Source organism: Poecilia reticulata, linkage group LG8, assembly GCF_000633615.1.
Source record: "Poecilia reticulata strain Guanapo linkage group LG8, Guppy_female_1.0+MT, whole genome shotgun sequence".
NCBI classification, from domain to species: domain Eukaryota; kingdom Metazoa; phylum Chordata; class Actinopteri; order Cyprinodontiformes; family Poeciliidae; genus Poecilia; species Poecilia reticulata.
In genome coordinates this window covers 10,098,950-10,119,605 of record NC_024338.1, presented here as the reverse complement: position 1 = coordinate 10,119,605, position 20,656 = coordinate 10,098,950, and the positions used below count along the sequence as shown (strand labels likewise).

General features: G+C 41.5%; 3 protein-coding genes across 4 annotated transcripts; 2 read left to right on the top strand and 1 right to left on the bottom strand.

The window, feature by feature from the left end:
- Positions 1 to 2,327: 2,327 nt before the first annotated feature.
- On the bottom strand, positions 2,328 to 8,175 carry drg2 (developmentally regulated GTP binding protein 2). Of its 2 annotated transcripts, none has more exons than XM_008415704.2 (14): positions 8,093 to 8,175; positions 7,171 to 7,263; positions 6,139 to 6,299; positions 5,853 to 5,942; positions 5,682 to 5,742; positions 5,505 to 5,595; positions 5,349 to 5,421; positions 4,815 to 4,905; positions 4,618 to 4,715; positions 4,460 to 4,536; positions 4,287 to 4,375; positions 4,139 to 4,197; positions 3,999 to 4,052; positions 2,328 to 2,609 (listed from the first exon to the last, which is right to left on the bottom strand). In XM_008415704.2, exons 2-14 carry the CDS (start codon positions 7,232 to 7,234, stop codon positions 2,523 to 2,525), a joined length of 1,095 nt encoding a protein of 364 aa, XP_008413926.1. In that variant the 5' UTR covers positions 7,235 to 7,263; positions 8,093 to 8,175; the 3' UTR covers positions 2,328 to 2,522. The 2 variants fall into 2 exon arrangements, with proteins under 2 accessions (XP_008413926.1, XP_008413925.1); XM_008415703.1 differs by lacking the exon at positions 8,093 to 8,175 and adding an exon at positions 7,456 to 7,567.
- A 112-nt stretch (positions 8,176 to 8,287) lies between these two features.
- On the top strand, positions 8,288 to 10,598 carry gfer (growth factor, augmenter of liver regeneration (ERV1 homolog, S. cerevisiae)). The gene is made up of 3 exons (XM_008415705.2): positions 8,288 to 8,685; positions 8,969 to 9,180; positions 10,185 to 10,598. The coding sequence occupies exons 1-3, from the start codon at positions 8,479 to 8,481 to the stop codon at positions 10,345 to 10,347; spliced, it is 582 nt and encodes a 193-aa protein (XP_008413927.1). The 5' UTR covers positions 8,288 to 8,478; the 3' UTR covers positions 10,348 to 10,598.
- A 442-nt stretch (positions 10,599 to 11,040) lies between these two features.
- On the top strand, positions 11,041 to 19,845 carry syngr3a (synaptogyrin 3a). Its single transcript, XM_008415707.2, has 4 exons — positions 11,041 to 11,295; positions 13,512 to 13,746; positions 14,488 to 14,633; positions 16,136 to 19,845. The coding sequence occupies exons 1-4, from the start codon at positions 11,194 to 11,196 to the stop codon at positions 16,343 to 16,345; spliced, it is 693 nt and encodes a 230-aa protein (XP_008413929.2). The 5' UTR covers positions 11,041 to 11,193; the 3' UTR covers positions 16,346 to 19,845.
- Positions 19,846 to 20,656: the final 811 nt, after the last annotated feature.

The following is a 20,656-nucleotide window of genomic DNA, read 5'->3' as shown; positions in this document are numbered from 1 at the left end:
ATGCGCCCCTTTGTGCTTCATGCGCTGCATACCCACTTTTTGCGCCACTGTCCACATGGAACGGACAACTCACTAAAGAACCCATTTTAAACCGGACAAGTTCAAAAGAGTTTGCAACATGGATGCCTTTCTCTTACCAAGAAAAACAAACAAATAATTTTTAAGGTCTGAATCTATATATAATTTTACTCCATTTATTGTCGACCACATAAAAAAAAAAATCATACAATGTAATTTTTTGAGATTATGGTTTCATTTTTATTTTTCTGCAGTGAAAACGTTTGATGCAGCTATTTTCTCCCACATGGGATCACATTTGAAACATCAGGCGATCCACTGAGGCAGAACCTAAACTGTTTGGTTTACATCTGAAACACAGCATGCATGCAGCAGTAATCCGACACTGCACATGTCCCTGAACACACCAGCCAGAGTGAAACAGAATGGTGGCAGCATCATGCAACGGGAACGCTTTTCTCCAGCAGGAACAGGAAAACTGTTCAATGTTGACTGGAAAAAACATTATTCATGTGTTTGAACGACCTAAAGTCCAGATTTAAATCAAACTGATAGCTAGTCTTTAGCTTAAAAATTGTTTTCACAGATGCGTCCCATCCAATTTGACTGAAATGTAGCCATTTTGCAAACAACGAGTGGGTAAAATTCAAAGAGAGACACATTGAAGAACTGCAACCTCTGTTGGATTCTTTAACGTTTAGATTCAGGGGGCTTAACAGAGCTACACTTTTCAGCTTTTTGTTATAGTAAAAAGGTTTCCAAAACTTTTATGCTTTTCCTTCTAAGACAAGGATGTCGAACTCATTTTTATTTTGGGGCATATCAAAATCACAAATGTCCTCAAAGGACCGATTGTGGCAGATTATATTGATAAAACTTTTTTTTAAAAGCTAACAAACTTAATAGATGTCTCTAAATTCAACAAGAGCATAAATTGAAGGACGCTGAACATCTTTTCACAATGATGTAATTTGGCAGTAAAACTTTGTAAAAACAAAAACTGCTTTGATTTGATTGATAAAGTAATATTTAACCCTTTCATGCATAGTGGTGACTACASTGGACAGCTATCTAAAAGCCATTTTCTTGTGGATTTTTATGCTATAAATGCACACAGACCACTGAACTGGACACTAATGCATCATAAAACACACCATCAACTACTGGCCATCAGCTGCAAATGCAAGAAATTATTTTTGTTAAATCCAATATGGCCGACAGACAAAAACAGCATGCCGACCGACCCGGTCCCTCCTTCTACTGTAGACGACTCTTACAGGTAAAAAAAACAAAAAAAAAACATTGTGACATCAGATAACCCATAAAGAACAATACTACTAATGTACTTTTCAAATAACTTTGCATTTGGAGAATATTACAATTGATCGTTGTTGAATTTCATATACAAAAAATAAAATAACTTTTTTTTAAGAATTTTATTTTCCTTTTTTTATGCCTTAAGAAAATCATAAAGAAATTTAGGAAAAAAAATCCTGACATAATGGATCATAATTCATGCATGAAAGGGTTAAGCACACCACTGTTATTTTTGACAGTCTAGGGAGCCACATAAAAAAAGCTTTGGCAGGTTGGATTTGTCCCCCGGGCCTGAAGTTTGACACATTCTTAGAATATACACTTTCCCAAGGCGCTGTAACTGGTTTAAGAAAAACAAATCCCACCCTGAAGCCCTACAGGAAGCAATTATTGTTCATAAAGATGAAAGTTTTTCCTCCTTTCTTAAGCCTGATTGCACACGCTCCTGCTCGGCCACGCCATATGGAGCCGAGCAGCATCAAGTGTCATGCCCGCTCTGCACAATAACACGCCCAGTTAACGCTACCTTTGCTTGCCGTCAGGCTCCAGAATATTCCATCTCTCTCTTTCCAATTCAGGTTATATCAAGACACCGTCTCTTCATCCACAGGACGGACAGAAGAGACATCTTCGGGACATCTTGGCGTCCGCTCGTTCCCTCTCCCGATGAAGCCTCCCGCTCAGAACCCCCTCTCCTGGACCGAAGACCTGCTCGTTAATATTTAAAGGCGCCATTGTGCTTGTGTGTGCACGCGAGTCAATGGGAGCCCATATTCTTTGACAGAAAAGTGGCGAGCCTGAGTGGAGCTCCAACAGCAGGGCAGCAGGGACGGGTGTGTGTGTGTGAGGGGGGTCAAAGAGGACCGAGCATCGTGTTCTACATGATGAGCACCGAAAGGGATTGTTAACATCTTGAGCAAAAACACATCCTGACCGTCCAAGAGACGCGCGTAGAGGAAGTATAAGAAATAAAGCAAACACTTGAGACTCTCTAAAATGTTTTATGGACTTTATTTCCGTCGTTTTCTCTCCTTATCTTACATGCTGTGTCCAGAATCTGCTCGACATTTCTCCCCCATCTTCTTCCGTTCGCCGTTAGGTTTCATATACAAAATAGGAAGGCTAGCTACTCGTCTTTTGCTGTATAGTTGTTATGCAGTTCGTTTTCTGTCCAGTCAGAAGCGGTTTTACTTCTTGACGACCTGGATGACGTCTTCGTGCTCCATAACGTGTGTCAGGCCCACCCTCTGAGGACTGTACTTGGTGCTGGTTCCCTGAAACGGCAGAGGGAAAGCGGACTTTGAGTTAAAGGTGACGGCGAGGAAAAGGAAAAAGACTCTTGTTCTCAACAGATCTGATAAAACACAGAAAGAGAGGAAGTGTGCAGGAGGTGAGAGAGTTTTTGCTCCTGATCTTTTCCGTCGCACCTAAACGTTTTCGATTCATCCGTCCATTTTCTTACACCCTTGTCCCCAGTAGGGTTGGGAGAGGTACTGGTGCCCATCTCCAGAGAGACAGGCACCAGCACGAGATGCGAGGTACACCCTGGACAGGTCGCCAGTCCATAGCAGAACGTTTTAGATCATTGAACAAATTTACCGTATTTTTCGGACTATAAGCCGCTACTTTTTTCCCACACTTTGAACCATGCGGCTTGTAGCCCGGTGCGGCTTTTCTGTGGATTTTTCTTCAACCACCACGGGGCGCTTTAGCAGGAAGTGAATCATTGGAAGTCAAAATTGTAAATCAAAGAAGAAAGCACTGATTTTCAGTTAGAACAAGCGCATGCTAGCAGCAGGCACGACGGAGAAATGTTTTAAAACTCATATGATGCAGCTTTTAAGTTGAGGGCTTTTGATCTGGCAGTACAGGAGGGAAATAGAGCCGCTATACATAAACTTGGCGTAAACAAAACCATGGTTCGGCGTTGGAGACGCTGCGTCCTTAATAGCAGATTTATTAAGGACCCAGCCCTCTGTTGTGTCCTTGTGGAAAACCGAGAGCTGCGGAGATGCGGCTTATATATGTACGTTACCAGTTTTTTTTTATTTATTTTTTTTAAGTTTGTGGATGCAGCTTATACTCTGTAGTCCGGAAAATAAATCAATGCATTTGCAAAATTTAAGGGAAAAATATCCAAGGCAATGTATTAATTAATCTGTCAGCATGAATGGCCTGTTTAAGGTCAAGCTACAGCACACGTGTCAAACTCAAAGCCCAGGGGTCAAATCTGGCCCACCATAGCTTCTAATGTGGCCTCCTAGACTCAAGAGTGACACATAAGTGAAACCTTAAAGAAAATCGTTGTGCTTAAATATGATTTTATCAATCAAATCAAAACACTTTTTATCTGCTTACTGTCAAATTACGTCAATCAATCCCTCCAGTTTGTTGTTCACATATCCCGAAATGTTTTTGCGTTAGTGCGAACTTGTGAATTGAAGAGTTAGCATCACGTCAACGTTGGGTTGACGTGATGCTAACTCCCACCTGTAGGTGGCAGTATTTCATTCTGTCTCAGCCCTGTTTGATGTCACGCTATTGTCCTGTGATCAATGTGGCGAGTAACAAAAAGTCACATTTACCGTCATACAGAAACGCAAATATTTCTAAATTAGCTCCACAAAATCAATGATGTTTATCGCAAAAAAAAGCAGACTTACCCACACCAAGGCATATTTGAACTGGCTGGCTAAAGTTCTGTGGATTCTGTGGCACTGCAGGTTACAAAATAAAAAACACTTAAAATCGCTTTTCTTACTACTTATTATACTTGTGTAAATGTTCCAGCTGCCATACTGACCACATGCTCTACTGAAGCTCCTCTCCTCATGATGATGGCTTCACCAAAGTTTGGTCGCTCTAACATGGAAAGGAAGCATAAGACGGTTCGTTTAGGGATCTACTGCATGTAAAAAGCTAAGCGAAGTCGTCTAAATCGAGCAGAGTACCTCCTCTTTTCTTTGTATAAATGCAAATAAGCGCCAAGTACTCCCACAACGTCTCCAGAAGGTAATCCAAATTCAGCTTCATTCCACAGCTGGGAACAAAAACGTGACGACAGAGATGAGATTACTAAATATGTTGACGCACACAAGTCGATGACGGAAGAGAGATGTCTGACCTGATGACGACACTGTGAGGTCGGCGCGCCAGGCGGTCCACCTCCTCGATGGAGATCTGATCCACCTTATTGTACACCTGACGGTACAAAAGAAACATCAGGAAAAGTCGCGTCTCGCAGCTGCTTTCCAATTTTCGAGCAAAGAAGATCTGGCGTACGTAAAGGCACGGCATGTAAACTCTGTTCCCGACGATGACGTCGATGAACTCGTCTGGCGTGCAGTCCTCCCTGAAGAGCACTTCCGCGTTGAAGATTTCTGAAACGGGAAGTTAAGGACGTGAGCCAGGCGAGGCGAATGGTGGCAGAAACACGCCGCACGGCTTTTGCTTTCCGCTCGCCGTCTCTCGAAGGATACTGTACTCGTGGAGAATGAGCTGGACGAGCTTCTCCGAGCACTGAGTGAGAGGAACGGTGGAGTTGTAAGAGAGGCCGCCGCCTTTCTTAGGCTGAAAGAGAGAGAAAAGAACATTTTTAATCTGGCGACACAAAACTAACAACCAATCGTGCCTACAAGTTTTCATTTTTCCCAAATTTCCATAGTTTTCAGTCCTTCAAATCCTTGTAAAATATAAAACGTACAAGAGTTCATCATGAATTTATGGCTGCTGTTTCTACAGTGGGCAAAATTTTAATGTATAAATCAAAAAGCGCAAGGATGGAAGGATAACCTCCGTCCTCGGAGCATTGGAAGATGTCGATAGACGTTTCACATCTATGTTTGTCATCTTTGACCGTCCAAATCGTTAAAATGGTTTCATTAAGCAGAACGCATCAGTCAAATAAACGGACTCAACAATTTTTCTATTTAATCCAAAGCAACAGATCAGTGTATCAACATCTTAAAAGCTAAATAATTCTGTTGAGTCGATCCGAGTAAACGAAGTGATACCTTGAAATAAATATTTGGCTTCGTCCTGTTGAGTCTGATGCCCACCGACTCCAGCTCCTTTTCTAGGAGTTCTCTGCAAAACAAAAAGCACAAAGTCACCGATGACAGTCTTCCACGCTTCAAGGCCTTTTCACACACATATTCACAAACACACACCTCTGAACTTCTCCTTTTGTGGCGTCCAGCATCATGATGACGACGTCTGCTGTCCTGGCGACGGCGATGACTTGTCGGCCTCGACCCTTTCCTGCGACAAAGTTACCCGTGAGCACAACAACTCTGACAAAAATTAGGACCTTCTTGTGCCTAAAATCTGTGTGAAACTTATTGTACCTTGAGCGGCTCCCTCTATGATTCCTGGCAGGTCGAGCAGCTGGATGTTGGCGCCTTTGTACTGAAGAGCAGTAATGAATGGCAGAAGACAAAAAAAAAAAAGCAAAGTGACACTTTGTAACTTTTACAAATCACACCGTTTAAAAGGACGTATCGTCTCCTGGGGGTTACCTCGATGACGCCCGGTATGCAGGTGAGGGTGGTGAACTCATAGGACGCGGCTTCGCTCTCCGTTGACGTCATCAAGCTGAGGAAGGTGGACTGCACGGAGAAGATCGACGTTAACATTTTAGGGATTAAAAAGAAATAATAAATCTTCAAATGCATCTCTCGTTGCCCCTTAACTCGCTAACTTCCGACTGATGACGATTGCGATGCCTTGATGGATGATTTTAGAAAGATTACTGCTGCGATAAGCATCTAAAACCGGCTCCCAACCCAGGTCACATCCACCTACCTTACCGACTGAAGGGAACCCGATGAGCGCAACACGAGCGTCTCCTGATTTCATGACATCGAAGCCCTCGCCTTTGGGCCCCGCAGATTTGGAGGGCTCCAGGAGCTGAGCTCTGTATTTGGCAAGCTTGGCCTTTAGCAAACCCAGATGGTACTCTGTGGCTGCAGAGACGAAAGAAAGAAAGAGAAAAAAGCATTTAATAAAATAAAAATCGAAGCACATTAATGAAATAGTTTCTGACTTTGTCTTTTAAAAGAATACATTTACAGTTCCTTAGAAAATAAACTTGAAATAAAGAGGAACTTATAACTTTTTGGCAAGATATAGAGGCTTGTTTTAAGTAAACAATTTCTTAGTATTGATGAAAAAGTTCTTGTTCAATTGGGAGATTATTTCACTTACAACAAGACATTTTTCCCATGTTATAAATACATTTATCTGCCAATGGACCTTGTACTATTTCCATCAATATTAAGTAATTATTTAGTTAAAACACGCCTCTAAATCTTGCTGAAAAGTTACTTGTAAGTTAGTTTTGTCTTTGTTATTTGTACTAGAAACTAGATCAAAAATACTTGGAAAGATTTTGTGTTTTTGCAATATATATATAATATTGTAACTCATAGATAAAATACACGAGTTACCTTATTGAGCTAAATTCGATAAAGGGGTGACTGCCACAGTCCAAGGTAATCACTATTAGGTTTATTGATGTGTCTGAATTAATCATAAATGCGGCTATAAATGCGTGATTGTTCACATTAACAGCTGAGACATAACACTTATTAATCTGTTCATGGGCAAACGCGGCATTCCTACACTAACATTAACATCAAATCTTGATCCTAAGCAGGCATTTAAAGTGCATTTCAGCTTTCCAGAAAGCTGTCGGTCCTCATTAGCTCAGTACTCTTGCAGTTCCTGGACCTCAGTATAACCCTGGACAGAAACCTACAGCTGCAGCTGGCTCCAAGTTCGCCTGTTGTGCAGCTAGCAGCTAGCAGCCCTGCTCCCTCCTCGCCCTTCTGTTACCTTTGTTTTTCTGTGTCCGAGAAATTTCTTTCTCTATTTCCGAGATTTTCTCCAAAATACCCATTGTAGCAATCCAGGCGTTGTGCAGCCAATCTGTCGGGGAGAGGGGGAAAAAAAATTACAAGAGAAACGTGTCAACTTTGCTAGCCTGCCGGGGCTAACTACAAACCGGTAACAGCTGAGAAACAGCATTAAAAGCAGTCCTTAGAAGGGTAAACAAGCATCTGACCTATAAAAAAACATATTGTCAGCGATTTACAAAGTTAAATTAAAGGAGGAATTTACTTTAACAGAGGGTGAACTCAGCAGCATGCACACACTGCTAGCCGGTGGTGTGAGGAACACAGTTCCACCATCAAAATGTATCCCCGACCTGTCAAGTCATTGCGCTTCTACACTAAGGTTTACGGCGAAGTACAAAATTCTAAGAGGTACACCTCGTATACTACATAATTCTTACTTAAATAGATATAAAATAAGTAAAACTAAATTTTCAGAGTAAAACAAGTGTTATCAAAAATAATCAATGTTGCTTTTATCTAAGTAACTTTTTCAAAAGCTTGAGGAATACAATAAGGTTATATAAAAACCAAAACAAATGTTTAAATCTTGATTAAGAAATAGTTTGAGTTCAAAGAAAGAAATTAGTTGAATATATTCAGTTTCCTGTCTTATTATTCTTGTTTGCCTGGGACGTAGAAGGCATGTAGATACAAATAAAATTAATCAGTAATACATAAATTAAAGTAATATATGAATATTGACAATAGTAGCTGATCTGCAAAAAACTTTACCTAGTTAGGCATTTCATCTTCGCAGAGTTTAATTAAGAGTGCTTAGAAATGTTATAATAAAATAAAATGTCATATCATAAGTCTGTAGTGCGTTCAGGATTAAATGTAACTTGATTCCTTTGACTTACTTGAAAATACGATCAACTGTAATTTGGTTTGAATGCACCGTCAAGTTTAAAAAGCGGCCATAAAAAGTCGTGTATAAGCGCATGGCATCTGATGGGTAAACTCATTTTGTGGGGGGAACTCCTACTCGACGCAACACCAGGAAACAGTTCCGTTCCTGTAAAAAGTCCGGCAGAAACAAGGAACCTCGCGATTACGAAACTTGACCCCTTCATACATTACACGGAATTGCTTTAGTCGCCGGCTTAACCGTAACGATGTACTCACAGCGCAGAGAAAACTAGCAACCAGCGATGTCTCCAGTCGTAACTACCTTAGTTTTGTCCAACAGTTATTTTTGTTATTTATCGATCCAGCAGGTCTGTTAGAGCTCTTAACTAACGCAAACATGTCTGAGCAGCCAGCAGGCAAAGGACCGTCATCCACCAGCCCACCTGGGTTTGAAGGGTTTCCCTTCCCGGTACCTCAGCAGGACATCTCCGGGAAAGCACATGAGCAAAGTGGGGAGACCAAAAAGAAGCCGTGTAGAGCCTGTACGGACTTTAAGTCCTGGATGAAACTGCAGAAGCAGCAAAGCACAGTAGCTGCTGCACAGGTGGGTCAAAGGATAAAGGTACAAGGTAGAGGTTTTAGTTTTGAGTGAAGTCGTCTTGGGAGAGATGCACCGAGTACACTTTAGTGACTGACCCGTGAATCAATACTGCAGGACTTCACTATACTTTACATTTCCTGCTGAAGAATCGTACCCTCAACCCATACTACCACCACCTCTCTTATCATGGGTTGTTGACCTTAGAGCATTGCTTCACCCAATTCACCCTCTTAAGTTTTGTAACTAAGTGACTTATCTGGGTTTTACTGTCTCTCTTCTTCCGCAGCAGAAGCAAGGTTCAGAAACAGAGCAGCCAGATCCTCAGTGCCCACTGGACAGAGAGGAGTTGGGCCGGAGTACTTGGTCGTTTCTGCACACCATGGCAGCGTACTATCCCGATCGTCCGTCTTCCACCCAGCAACAAGACATGGGACAGTTAATCAACCTCTTCTCCAAGTTCTACCCCTGTGAAGAATGTGCAGAAGATCTCAGGAGCAGGTCAGACCACAGTGCACTGCCGTAAAGGCCCACAGGAGTTTACATACACTTGTCATGGACAAGAATATCACCTAAATCTGGCGCTATTAAAGCTTCAATGAAGGATGTAAATAGCAAAAGTTGAGTACACAGTCTCGAATTTGTGTGTTTACTCTTATCCGTTCTAGATTTCACAATCAGACACGTTGCAAGTTGTACAGAAACTACAAATTTCTTGTCATCGACAAGATTACGGCAAAACTTCATCTGTATTTTTAACATTCCTCTTGGCATAGCTGGTTCATTTAAAGGGGCAGAATTATGTAAAACAGCTTTGAGCCTCACATCACATTATTAAGGTATTCCGCAGTCAGAAATATACCTGGAGTATTTCTTTCATGCGTGTTAGAGAAATCTTTTCGTCTCCCGTGGCAACCATTCAGCTGTGCAAAACGACTAGGTGGACCAAGCTCCGCCTTTGAGACGCAGCTCCTCTAGACTAGCCTGCAGCAATTAGCAAACACCTGGTGAAACTACGCATCCGCTGAGTGAGGTACTCCTCAGTGAAACGCTGGTTAAAAGCGTTGCTAAAGGGTTAATAGAGAAGCCATGTTGTGATGACTTCCTGAAGGCGGAATTTCAGGAAGAAACTGTCTCTTTTTAAAGAGACAGAGGCTCAATTTCAAGGCGTTAAGTTACGAAGTCAAATTTCTTTTGAGTCGTATTATATACATGTATAGTTTTTTTTTTTTAATATAACACCTGAAGTCGACATGGTTACTTGATTGTGCTATAAAACGGCACTCTGTGGCTAGAAAACACATAATGCTGCCTCTTTAAATGAGTTTCCATTTCGGTCATCCCAGAAGCTTAATGCCTGCCTTCCTTATCTATTCTTAAAGCCAGCTTAGCTGTGTGGCTGGGATCATCGGTCAGGACAATCAGCTGCGTCACAACGTCCATCACGAGAGCACAAAGCTTAAAATCAATGACGGCTCTAATCAAACCCCATTTCCTCCCTGCAGACTGAAGACCAACCGTCCGGACACGAGCAGCCGCCATGCTCTCTCCCAGTGGCTCTGCCGCCTACACAACCAAGTCAACGTTCGGCTGGGGAAGCCCGAGTTCGACTGCTCGCTGGTGGACGAGAGGTGGAGAGACGGCTGGAAGGACGGCTCCTGTGACTGAGCGCGTGTTTGACAGACGTGAGGACGGGGCGTCAGCCTCTGAGGGGAGACTTGCAAAGACTCTAATATGAAAGAACAGTGAATGATCAATTCTACACCTTTGTTGTTTTGTGTTTAGTTTGTGTGACAAGTGTAATTCTAAATTAATAATAATAATAAAAAATGATGAAAAACATATTTCTAATTTTTTTTTTTAAACAAAATATACATTTTGGTTCTTTGTAACCCATTCTTCTCCTCTGTGAGAGTGGTGTCTGAATATTTTTACTTGAAGAACACGGTTCAGATTCGTTTAGGTTGGTTACCTGGAAAAGCTATGAACAGTCAGAATCTTACCTGCAGGTTGATTGGACAGAAAACAGGAAGTCAACTGGACTAACTCTTTGGTACAAAAAGCTTCCCTCATTCCCTCACATCCCAACTTCGATAACTTTCTCCTTATCCAAGCAAAATATGTTGGATGTGCTACTGATATTAATTAATATACCAACTGCTCAAAACCTTCCTACAGAATCATACTTTAAAAAAAAAGTAAAAACAAGGTTCTAAAGCTACATTAATTTAAGCACATATGAATACATTTACATCTGGCAGCTCTCTCTCTCTCTCTCTCTCTCTCTCTCTCTCTCTCTCTCTCTCTCTCTCTCTCTCTCTCTCTCTCTCTCTCGCGCCCGTCTTTGGTGCTCGTCCCCGCGCCACTGGGAGCGCGCAGGACCAGTCCCTTCAGCAGCGCGCAGCAGCGCATCCATCCTGCCGCGGAGCCGGATGATCGTGGAGCCGCACAGAGCGCACACACCGAGAGAGGGAGAGCGAGAGAGAGAGAGAGAGAGACACACACACACAGAAGATGGACGGAGTGGGATCGTTCGGAGCGGGCCGAACCGGGACCGCTGTGGACCCGATCACGTTCGCCAAGCAGCCGCAGACCATCCTGAGAGTGCTCTCCTGGGTGAGACATGTTCCGTTTGCGTGCTGCATTTCAGCCTGTTATTAGTGTGGCTGTTCGTGCGTGTGTGGGGAAAAACTGGGCAGCGGGGTGTGCGGATAGAAACGTAAAAAAAAAAATGAAGGTGAATTGCTGTGAGTGTGTGTGTGTGTGTGTTTCAAGAAATCTGGTGCAGGGTGTTACCAGGGCCTGCTGTTTGGCTGACACCGTCCATAACTGCTTCCACTACAGATGTTTTCCGGGGTACAAACTGACCTATTGTTGCCCGGTGCTGTTATTTCCAGGTTACACCTCACCGGGCACCGCTTTAGAAACACAGCACAACACACACACACACACACACACAGACGCGCGCGCGCGCGCACACAGCAAATCGGATCAGAGAATCAGACATTCAGGCTAATTATCCATCAAATTAACCAAATTACTCACACACTAGATGCTACTATTTTGGATTATTTTATGGTTTAGTTAAACGCTATTTTCATTTTTTATTTTATTTGCAATGTAATTTCCAGCTGATGGTTTTACTGATTTACCCTACACGGTTGTCGTTCGCCATCTCACCTGTGATTGGTCCGCCAGCATCATTACGCACGCAGGACCACGGACATGCGTCGTGGTCTGACGTTTGGGTTCCGCGAAGGAGCTCGTCTTTAGCGGCCCAGGGGTTTGTGGAACAATGAAGTGCGTGCACTGCGTTGCATTATCTTACGTCTTCTGACAACAGAGTGCGGTGTGTGTGTGTGTTTGTGTTTTTATAGATGGGCCATAACATTTTTTACTTAGATTCTTGTAACACAGAAAACCTATAAATATTTCCAGCAGAAATATTGAAGATCAGTCAAGATTAGAAATGTAATGAATCCAGAGCCTGCAAAAGGCTGACTGGAGCCCTGGGCAGAATTTAATTTGGGGGTCCACCAAATATTTTTGTGTTGTGTGTTTATCATAGTTGGTTTTAAAGTGAGCAAGTGTGCCAACAATGTTTTTTTGTGATTTTATTTATTTTGTCAATTTAAGGTTCTCTACAAAGGTTTTACTGCTTTTTCAGCTATAGTAGCTTATTTTGTCAGACAGGTTCTGTTTAAGTATTAAAAAAATTTTTTTTATTTGATTCTCACCTGGAATGTTAGCTGGAGATAGCAACCCTCCCGACCCCAATAAGGGACAAGGGTGTAAAGAAAATGGATGGATGGATGATTCTGCAGGGATGGATAAGGCTACTAAGACATAATTTGATAAGAACATAATTTAGCATTTTCACCTTGTTCCATGTCTGTTTGAATAGATTTTTTTTTTTTTATTCCTCGATAAAAAAAATCCCCGTTCAAAAATTACTTTCTGCCATTTACTCAAGTTATCTTTGTATGACATTAGAATTTCCTTCAAAATCCGAAGCATTCAAGTGCGGCTAAAAAAAAAAAAAAAGCAAAAACAGAATAAATCTGTTTCATTTTTTTTGCCAGTGATTTTCATTTTTGTTGCTTTTTTAAAAATACGTGAAAACTTTTCTAAAAAAATAATAAAAAATTAAGATAATATTTAAGTGGAAAGGACAGGAAACCTGAGAAAACTATCGTTTTGAACTTCAACGACGCGTTGCCATGACGCTCAACGCTGCTTCATCCCACTGATAAACCCAGAGCTCCTGCGCGTCTCTCTGCTCAGATTACGTCCGCTCATGTGATGAGGTTAGAACATGGGCCTGACATTATCCCATTGTGTGTCCTTTCTTCATCATATGACCCAGACTCCCCCCAGTATGAGTGCATTTTTCTCTCTGTGTTGATGTGTCACATGGCCTTATTAAGCTGAAGATTGCCGGTCAGCTGACGCATGTTGGAGTTTAGGTTGTGAACAAAGAGAAGAGGCTGGATGAGGAACTAGGTGTTTCATGGTAAAAGCTTTAACTCGATGCTGTGAGACGAACACGGCAAGCCGGTGGCACACTTCTGTTTCGTGTGTTTGGTGTTCAGGGGAGTTTGATTCTGTAGAGGAAGTGAAGCATCCTCATCTTCAGTCAGTCAGAGAAGAAAAAAAAAAAAAAAAAAGGCCAAGCAGAAATTAGGTTAATGCCAAAGAGGGGCTTTTAGAGCACGGTGCTTTCAAAGTTTCTAAGCACAAAAAAGAGAATTTCACCCTACAATACTGATATTTTTCATACTAAATTTGCACGTTTTAACTCATCTGCCTCCTGTTCTTCCTGCCTGCCACAGATATTCTCCCTGGTGGTCTTCGCCTCCATCGTGAACGAGGGTTACGTCAACCTGGGCAGCGAGCGCCTCCACTGCGTCTTCAACAGGAACGGCGACGCCTGCAACTACGGCGTGTTTGTGGGCCTGGTGGGCCTGCTGGCGTGTTCCTTCTTCTTCCTTCTCGACTACAAGTTCTCCTCCATCAGCTCGGTCAAAGACAGGAAGAAGGCTGTGATGCTGGAGATTGGCTTCTCAGGTGAGAGCAAGTCAAATCGAACATTGCAGTAGGGGACAGGACACACGTGTGGAAGAAGGAAAACCAACAATGCACGTTATCTTGAATTCATCGTCCTCAGCGTCATGCTGTGGGTCACTAACTCGAACCATAGGAGAAGAAAACCTGTTTGAGTTAGCAAAAATATTTGAGAGTATGGCAGAGATTCACCTTTACATTCTTTTGCAAAGAAGAATGGACAGAAAAGTGCAAAGCCAGTAAAGACATAACCCCGGCGATTTCATAAAAAAATAAAACCCATATACATCATTTTTCAGTTTCAGAATCAAACGTTACCTTGGTTTGTTACATAAGGTCAGAATAATATTAAACATTTAGGTTTGAAGTTGTAGTGCAACTAAATAAAAAAAAGTTTCAAGAGATATTAATCCCTCCTACGGTAGTGTAAGAGGCAGAAATAGGTGTTGCTTTTCTCTGAAAACAAAGGTGAGCATTATACAAATTCAATGAGAATTTATGAAACCTGACTAAAGCTGAAAGTACGTTCTCCAAAACATCATGTAAACATTTGGTGAAATGAAACTGTAATCTGGTTTCATCCATTAAAGAAATGAGAGTAGTTTTTTTTTTATTCCTAAAATATTTATTCTCAGTTCAAGGAAGTGAGAAATGGGAAATAATGGACCTCAGGTTGTTCCTGCCAGGAGCATCAAACGAGTTTCCTTGGAAATAACATTTCTTTATTCTGCTGGTTTCCTGCAGGTTTTTGGACCTTTCTGTACTTTGTAAGTTTCTGTTTCCTAGCCAATCAGTGGTCTCGGACCAAAGTCGACGATCTGCCTCTCAACCAGGGAGCGGACGCAGCACGGGCAGCAATCGCCTTCTCCTTCTTCTCCATAGTCACATGGGTAAGGCTATGAAACCACGCACGCACCGGAAGAAAAATGCCAAAAAACTGATTTTGAAATTGATAAAATGGGTCCCATAAACAGGGTTTGGAGCAGTGCTGACTGTCTCTTCACCTTTATCACGTCTTCAAGTCCTTGTACAACCAAAGCAAGAGCCGTGTCCGTTTGCTCAGCACAAAATCGAAAGTGTTTGCCAACAGGTGCTGCTCCTTTTCACTGATTCTGTTAGCGGGGTTGATGGACAACATCTCAAGGTGAAGTCTTGGAAAGGATGGTGTCTGGTTTGCTTTTTTGTAGATGGTGTGGTACTGTTGGATGTTTTTAGAAATCAATTGGAAAATGGTGGACTACTCCCTCCAAGTTATGGATCAGTTTCTGCCTCAAGAAGATTAGTTCACCTGTCTTTGTGTCTTTAAAAACCTACGATCTTATCACCCAACATTAAAAGCAGCTCTACTCTGTACATTTAACGTGTAACAACGGTGAAATGAGAGCAACTTTGACAGCAACGTAGACTTTCTTGAGGACCAGATATTAATCTAAATGTTTCTAGTCAGTTTTAATCAGTCTTGCACATCAGCTTTGGGGAATTTTAGTCATTTCCTGTTTCCAGATCAGCCTAGCCTCTGGGGTGTCGGTAGGGAACGTTTGGCAGTCAGGATTTGCAAATCAGAGCGCTGCTCTTGAAATAAAGCAGGACGTCTTTTTATACCCGACGTCCCACTGTTTGAAAACAGTGATTCTGACATCGGCTGGCTTAATGCTTATGTAGCTTATCATTTAAAACAAAAACAAAGGTCACCAATGAGCAGACTTTTGATTTCTTTTTAAATGAAAAACGAAAATCTATGTTTTTGTGGTGAAGGCTGATAATTTTGCTAAAAAGTTCAGACATCTCAATCTGTACTGCAAACAGACAGCCATCTGGTTAGCAGCCAGGCTAAAGTTAGGTGATTACCATTGGCCGTGCTAGGAAATTAAACCAAAAGGCTAAACTTTTTTTTTTCTTTAGTATGTGAGTGACTAGGACCATGTTTCTCTGTGCTGACAGTTTTTGAGTTATTGCGTGGATTTTGGACATTACCCAGATGAAATTCGTTTAAGCAAAGCTAAGTCAGCTTAGCTTAAGCACTAAGCTAACTTGGTTTCTTGCCTTGAGTAAGAAAACAAGCTAAGACGACTAGCTAGCTAAAGCTAAGTTGTCTTAGCTTAGCTTGAGCGCCTATTTGGGTTTTGAACATAGTAATACTTATCATTTCTTAACAAGACATATTATTTCAAAGAAACTACAAGGTATTCTCTAAAGAAACTGGAAAACAGAAGACACCAGTTTGTTTACATTTCATATTCGGCATAATTTAGCTCAGCCAGTCGTGTTTGATGGATTTTCTTACGTGGATGAAATCCTGGCTATTGATTTTGATGAGCTCACTCTGACTGTGCAGCATCTTGAATAATTTACTCTACTTTATCGTCCCTGCCCCCTCCGCTGCCCTTTGCAGGCTGGCCTAACGGTACGTGCAGTCCAGAAGTACCTTCTGGGTACAGACATGACCCTGTTCACCACTGAGCACATGGACGGCGCCGCGCCCACCCAGCCGTACCCGTCCAATTCGCCGGGCGGCGGCCCGGCCAAGACCACGGAAGCCTACCAGAGCCCGCCCTTCACCGAGAACAACACGGCCCCCACATACCAGGTTCCCATTTACTAGGACAGACGGACGTGACGGTGAAAGAATTGCAGATGAGAGAGAAAATAGCTTTCTGTGGTTTCTGTTTCAAGTGAAGCTGTTTATGAGTTGATCCGGGGCGCAATTTTCAGTCGCTGTTAGAAAAGGCAAAAAAAAAAAGAAGAAAATAGTCAGGCGTCTGCTTCTTTGTTTCCTCCTCTCGTTTCCTGACCCCTCCTGAACATTCCAGCTTTATCTGCCTTTTTTCTAGACCTGCAGAAAGGAGTTTCCTCCTGCATCAGCGCAGATAAATCGAAATCAAAACCAGAGGAGGGAAAACAGAAGCGGGTTGCGAGTAAGGTGTTTCAAAAACCATTTTGTCAAAGAAAGAGATGAAGTGCTGAACAATTTCCACCACAACAAAGCTGTTTTAAAGGCGCTCTCTTGGAGCACCTTGATCTTGTTGCTTTCATTCGTTCAGGTGTCCCCTTTTCTTGCCAAACACTGGGAATGCTCTTGTTTTCTTTCTTTTTATATCTTTTTTTTTTTTTTTTTTTAAAGCTGCACTGATAACTCCTCCTGAGCTCCCAGCTGGCGATCATCTGCTCTGAATCTGTACGTTTTCAGATGTAGAGATCAACTAAGTGCCATATTGTTCGGAAAGTGACTTAGTGCAATATCTCGCTTTCTTATGTACTGTAGGGTAGGCACACACTGTACTGTACTGGAGGTAGAGAGGTCGTAGTCAGGGCAGGTCAACTGTAGGTTCTGTCTCAAATAACACACTTCTGAAATTCCTGTAAAATCCTTATCCTGGAAAGTTTCTAATACAAACATGCATAACAAATGAGCAGCTCTCGAAATTGAAATGATCAGTCCCAGAATTAGGGTCTTTCTAGGAATCCTCAAAGATGTAAACAGCATCACAGCGGAGAATATTTCTTCTCTGCTTTGTCCCCGTAGATTAATTCTGAGGCTTTATTTCATTCTTGTAGGCAGTTCAGTTTGATAACAATGATAACTCAATTCTCCAATGCAGTGTTTTACTTTCCGGCAGAGCCGAGCAAAATCTGTATCAGGCCTTGGGCAGAATTTTCTTTAGGGGAACCCTTGAGTTTTTTTGTACGTTTTGTTTTGCATTTTTGAATGCAAAACAAACGTCCATAATCCATCTGCAGTGGATGAGAATGTAAACGAGGTGTGTAATCTGAGACAGCATCCTATGGTAAGAGCGTAAGACGAGGTGTGTAGGGGTTTTCTGGAGAAATCGGGTCCTTTTATGTTTCCATGTATTTTTTTTTTAAAGCTGCCAAACTGTCCTGTGTTTGCTATTGCTCTGGTAGTTTTCACAGCATTTTCTTTAGAGGTTAGAATACAGACGAGCTTTTGCTGAGGTCGGATCAAGTCTCAGGCAAAAGAAAGAAGAATGAACCTAGAGTTGACGTCTGATCCGTCAATCCTCCAGTCCTGCGTTTAGATCTGAGGGGGTTAAATCATGACATGGATTGATGTCGGGAGGATATGGGTCACCGTTTGCTCCGATGTATATAGCACCATCACTTCTGTGCTGTGGTCCACACACACACACACACACACACACACACACACACACACACACACACACACACACACACACACACACACTCTTGCCATTCATCGATCTGTCGTTGTGATGAGGGGTTCACATGAGAGCAACTGAGATCAGGACGCAGGAGGAGAATAACTGATGTCTGAGTTTTTGCCAAATAAACCTTTTTTTCCTTCCTCCACATGTTTTTGAGACAGTTTTAGCAAACTTCTTGTTGCGCGCTAACTTGGATTGTTTATAATTCATCCTAAATTGTACTGAAGTTATCCAAAGTCCAAAGCATGAACTCAAGAGGTCTATTTGTTTTGAATAAGCACCAAATGTGAAGACTCTTCTCAGAAGTCTCGTCTAATGGGTTATTTCAGCTATTTACTTATTTTTTAACAGTGGGCTCACACTAATATTTTCTCAAAAGTCAGCTTGGCAAGTTGGACTTAATAACACTTAAACCTTTTGTATAGAGTTCATTAAATATATAAAAATAAATCATTTTTTAAGTTGGCTCCAAGGCGTTTCACAGAGCTTTTACGAGCAGGCAGTAGAGTTTTAAAAAAAAAGTCCCCAAAAAGCAGAACTCTGGCTCTTCACTCAGTGTTTTTCTTCATCACTGTGATCCTGGAGATCACTCATATAATTTACACATGTAGCTGAGTAAGTGTTTAAATGTGTAAAACAGTTTCCGGTTGCTGATATTTCTGCATCAGGGAACATCAGCGGGTTGGTAGAAATGAAAGCTGAGTGAAAAAAAAAACTCAAACAAATTTAAATGTCCGTTTTGGATATAAAAAAAAGCCCCACAGCTTGTCCTTCAGTTTAGTATTTTCTGTTTTCATAAAAATAATAAATCACTTTTCATTTATTTCTTAATTTCTAAATTCAGACGAGGAAAAACTAATTATCAAACATGCACGGAATCATGTGGACAAGTAATTTATGTTGCGCGTCTGAACCCGACTACTCCCCCTGGTGGTTGACTGACTTGACTGTCACCGTGTTTACAGCGACCTGCCCGCCTGGTGCGTTTGGCCCAATTCAGTGAATTTAAACTTTAAAAAGTGAGGTGAAGACATTTCATGTGGTGGGAAATAATCATAATGATATTATTTAAGAGGGGGAGGGAAAATAAGCATAATTGTTTTTGCTTTAAGTCCCTTTTGGGTTAATGTAATGAATTTGGGTTGCTGTCAGGTCAGGATGTTTTATCGTTCTCAGTGCTTCAGTCTCTTATTCAGTCAGTGTGGTAGATGATGATGATTATTAATAATTCTAATAATAATAATGATACAAGCATTCTCTGTGTTTTGTGCTCTGCCCTATGTACACTATGTGGTATTGGTTGATTGTAAAAAAAAATAAATAAAAATAATAATAATAAAAAAAAAAAAAAATCGAAAAAAGTCTTTAAAAAACAACAACAACAAAAAAAAAACCTCAGTATGTTCATGAAGTAAATGGAACTCTTGTGTGATGCTGTCCAGGGTCCGGTTTGTCCTGTGCTACTGAAAAGAAGAAAATATTATCAAAAAGAGTTATTTATTACCTAGACTGCACTCCTTTTTTGCAAATACTTTGTGGAGAACAGGGCCGACGTCGATGTTTTACGCCATCGTTCTGTTGTTTTGTGAAGCTGAAGTGATGAAAAGGCTGTTAGATGTAGTTCAGCTGGAGCCGTCAGTGGTACCAGAACAGTAAGTTGCATGGATTTTTACAATACGTCCGTCCCATACAGCCCCTGCCCTTTAAAACAAATCTGAAAATAACACAAGGATTCTCGCTGACTGACGAAGCGGACGTTGGTTTTTGTAGCCCTTTAACATGTTTCTAAGTTATTTCCTCCTGTTCTGAAGCTGTACGGCCTCTTCAGTGTAAACTCGCTGTGTACAGAGATGTGTGTCACTGTCTGTTATCTGGACTGCAGTCTGACATCACGCCAATAAAAAAAACAACAAAAATCGCTCTTGGCCTGCCTGTTTCTGTCATTATTTCAGCGGTGGCTGCACTCAAGAGGACGTGGACGTGCAGCAGAGAAAGACTTCGTCAGGACACATCATTTTTTAAATTTGATTGAAAATATAATTCTGAAAAATGTGGTGTGAGTGTCTCCACACCATGATGCTGCCACTATCATGTTTCACAGTAAGTATGGGTCACAACTACCATAGTTGCCGTGTCAACTGATGCCCCTCCTGAGATACAGTGGGTCTCTTGGCTGCTTCTGTTATTAAAGCTGCAACCTCTTTGTCTGGAGAAAAGCATCCCCACAGTATGATACTTCCACCACCATGTCTGAGCGTCAGCATGCTGTGTTAAGGGGAAGCAATACTACTCAGGTTTAATCTGGCTGGAGCACATTCTTCTGCAGACAGAGCAACTTATTTAGAAGGAGACATGATTTTTGAAGAGCACAACTGAAATTTTGACTGTAATTTTTGATAATCACTTTACATCTTACTTCTACCTCACAATTATGAAGCTGAAATACAATTTTAGATGACGGTTTTCAAGGAACTCAGAAAGTTGTGTCCCTTCAAAATGGACGACGACTACACAAAGATGCAAGTTCAAGTAAAATAAACATTAAAAAAAAAATCCAAACTAGATTTTGGTATGTAAATTAACTCTTCGTGGGGAAAAACAACCCATAGTTTTTCAGAATCATTTTAAATTCACCAAATAATGTTATACCAGCAGGCAAACTTGGTGGTTCTACTATAATGGAGCCGCTTTGTTTCTTCAGGATCAGGACAACTTTACAAATTGAATGA

Bases quoted from the DNA above. Each gene is read 5' to 3' on its own strand.
- drg2 (XM_008415704.2), bottom strand. From the start codon at position 7,234: ATGGGTATTTTGGAGAAAATCTCGGAAATAGAGAAAGAAATTTCTCGG. The intron at 5,943-6,138 runs GTAGGTGGATGT...TTCTCCGTGCAG, and splicing joins GGTTCCCTTCAGTCGGTAAG to TCCACCTTCCTCAGCTTGAT. The intron at 5,596-5,681 runs GTACAATAAGTT...ACTTTGTCGCAG, and splicing joins CATAGAGGGAGCCGCTCAAG to GAAAGGGTCGAGGCCGACAA.
- gfer (XM_008415705.2), top strand. From the start codon at position 8,479: ATGTCTGAGCAGCCAGCAGGCAAAGGACCGTCATCCACCAGCCCACCT. The intron at 8,686-8,968 runs GTGGGTCAAAGG...CTTCTTCCGCAG, and splicing joins GCACAGTAGCTGCTGCACAG to CAGAAGCAAGGTTCAGAAAC. The intron at 9,181-10,184 runs GTCAGACCACAG...TCCTCCCTGCAG, and splicing joins GCAGAAGATCTCAGGAGCAG to ACTGAAGACCAACCGTCCGG.
- syngr3a (XM_008415707.2), top strand. From the start codon at position 11,194: ATGGACGGAGTGGGATCGTTCGGAGCGGGCCGAACCGGGACCGCTGTG. The intron at 11,296-13,511 runs GTGAGACATGTT...TGCCTGCCACAG, and splicing joins TCCTGAGAGTGCTCTCCTGG to ATATTCTCCCTGGTGGTCTT. The intron at 14,634-16,135 runs GTAAGGCTATGA...TGCCCTTTGCAG, and splicing joins TCTTCTCCATAGTCACATGG to GCTGGCCTAACGGTACGTGC.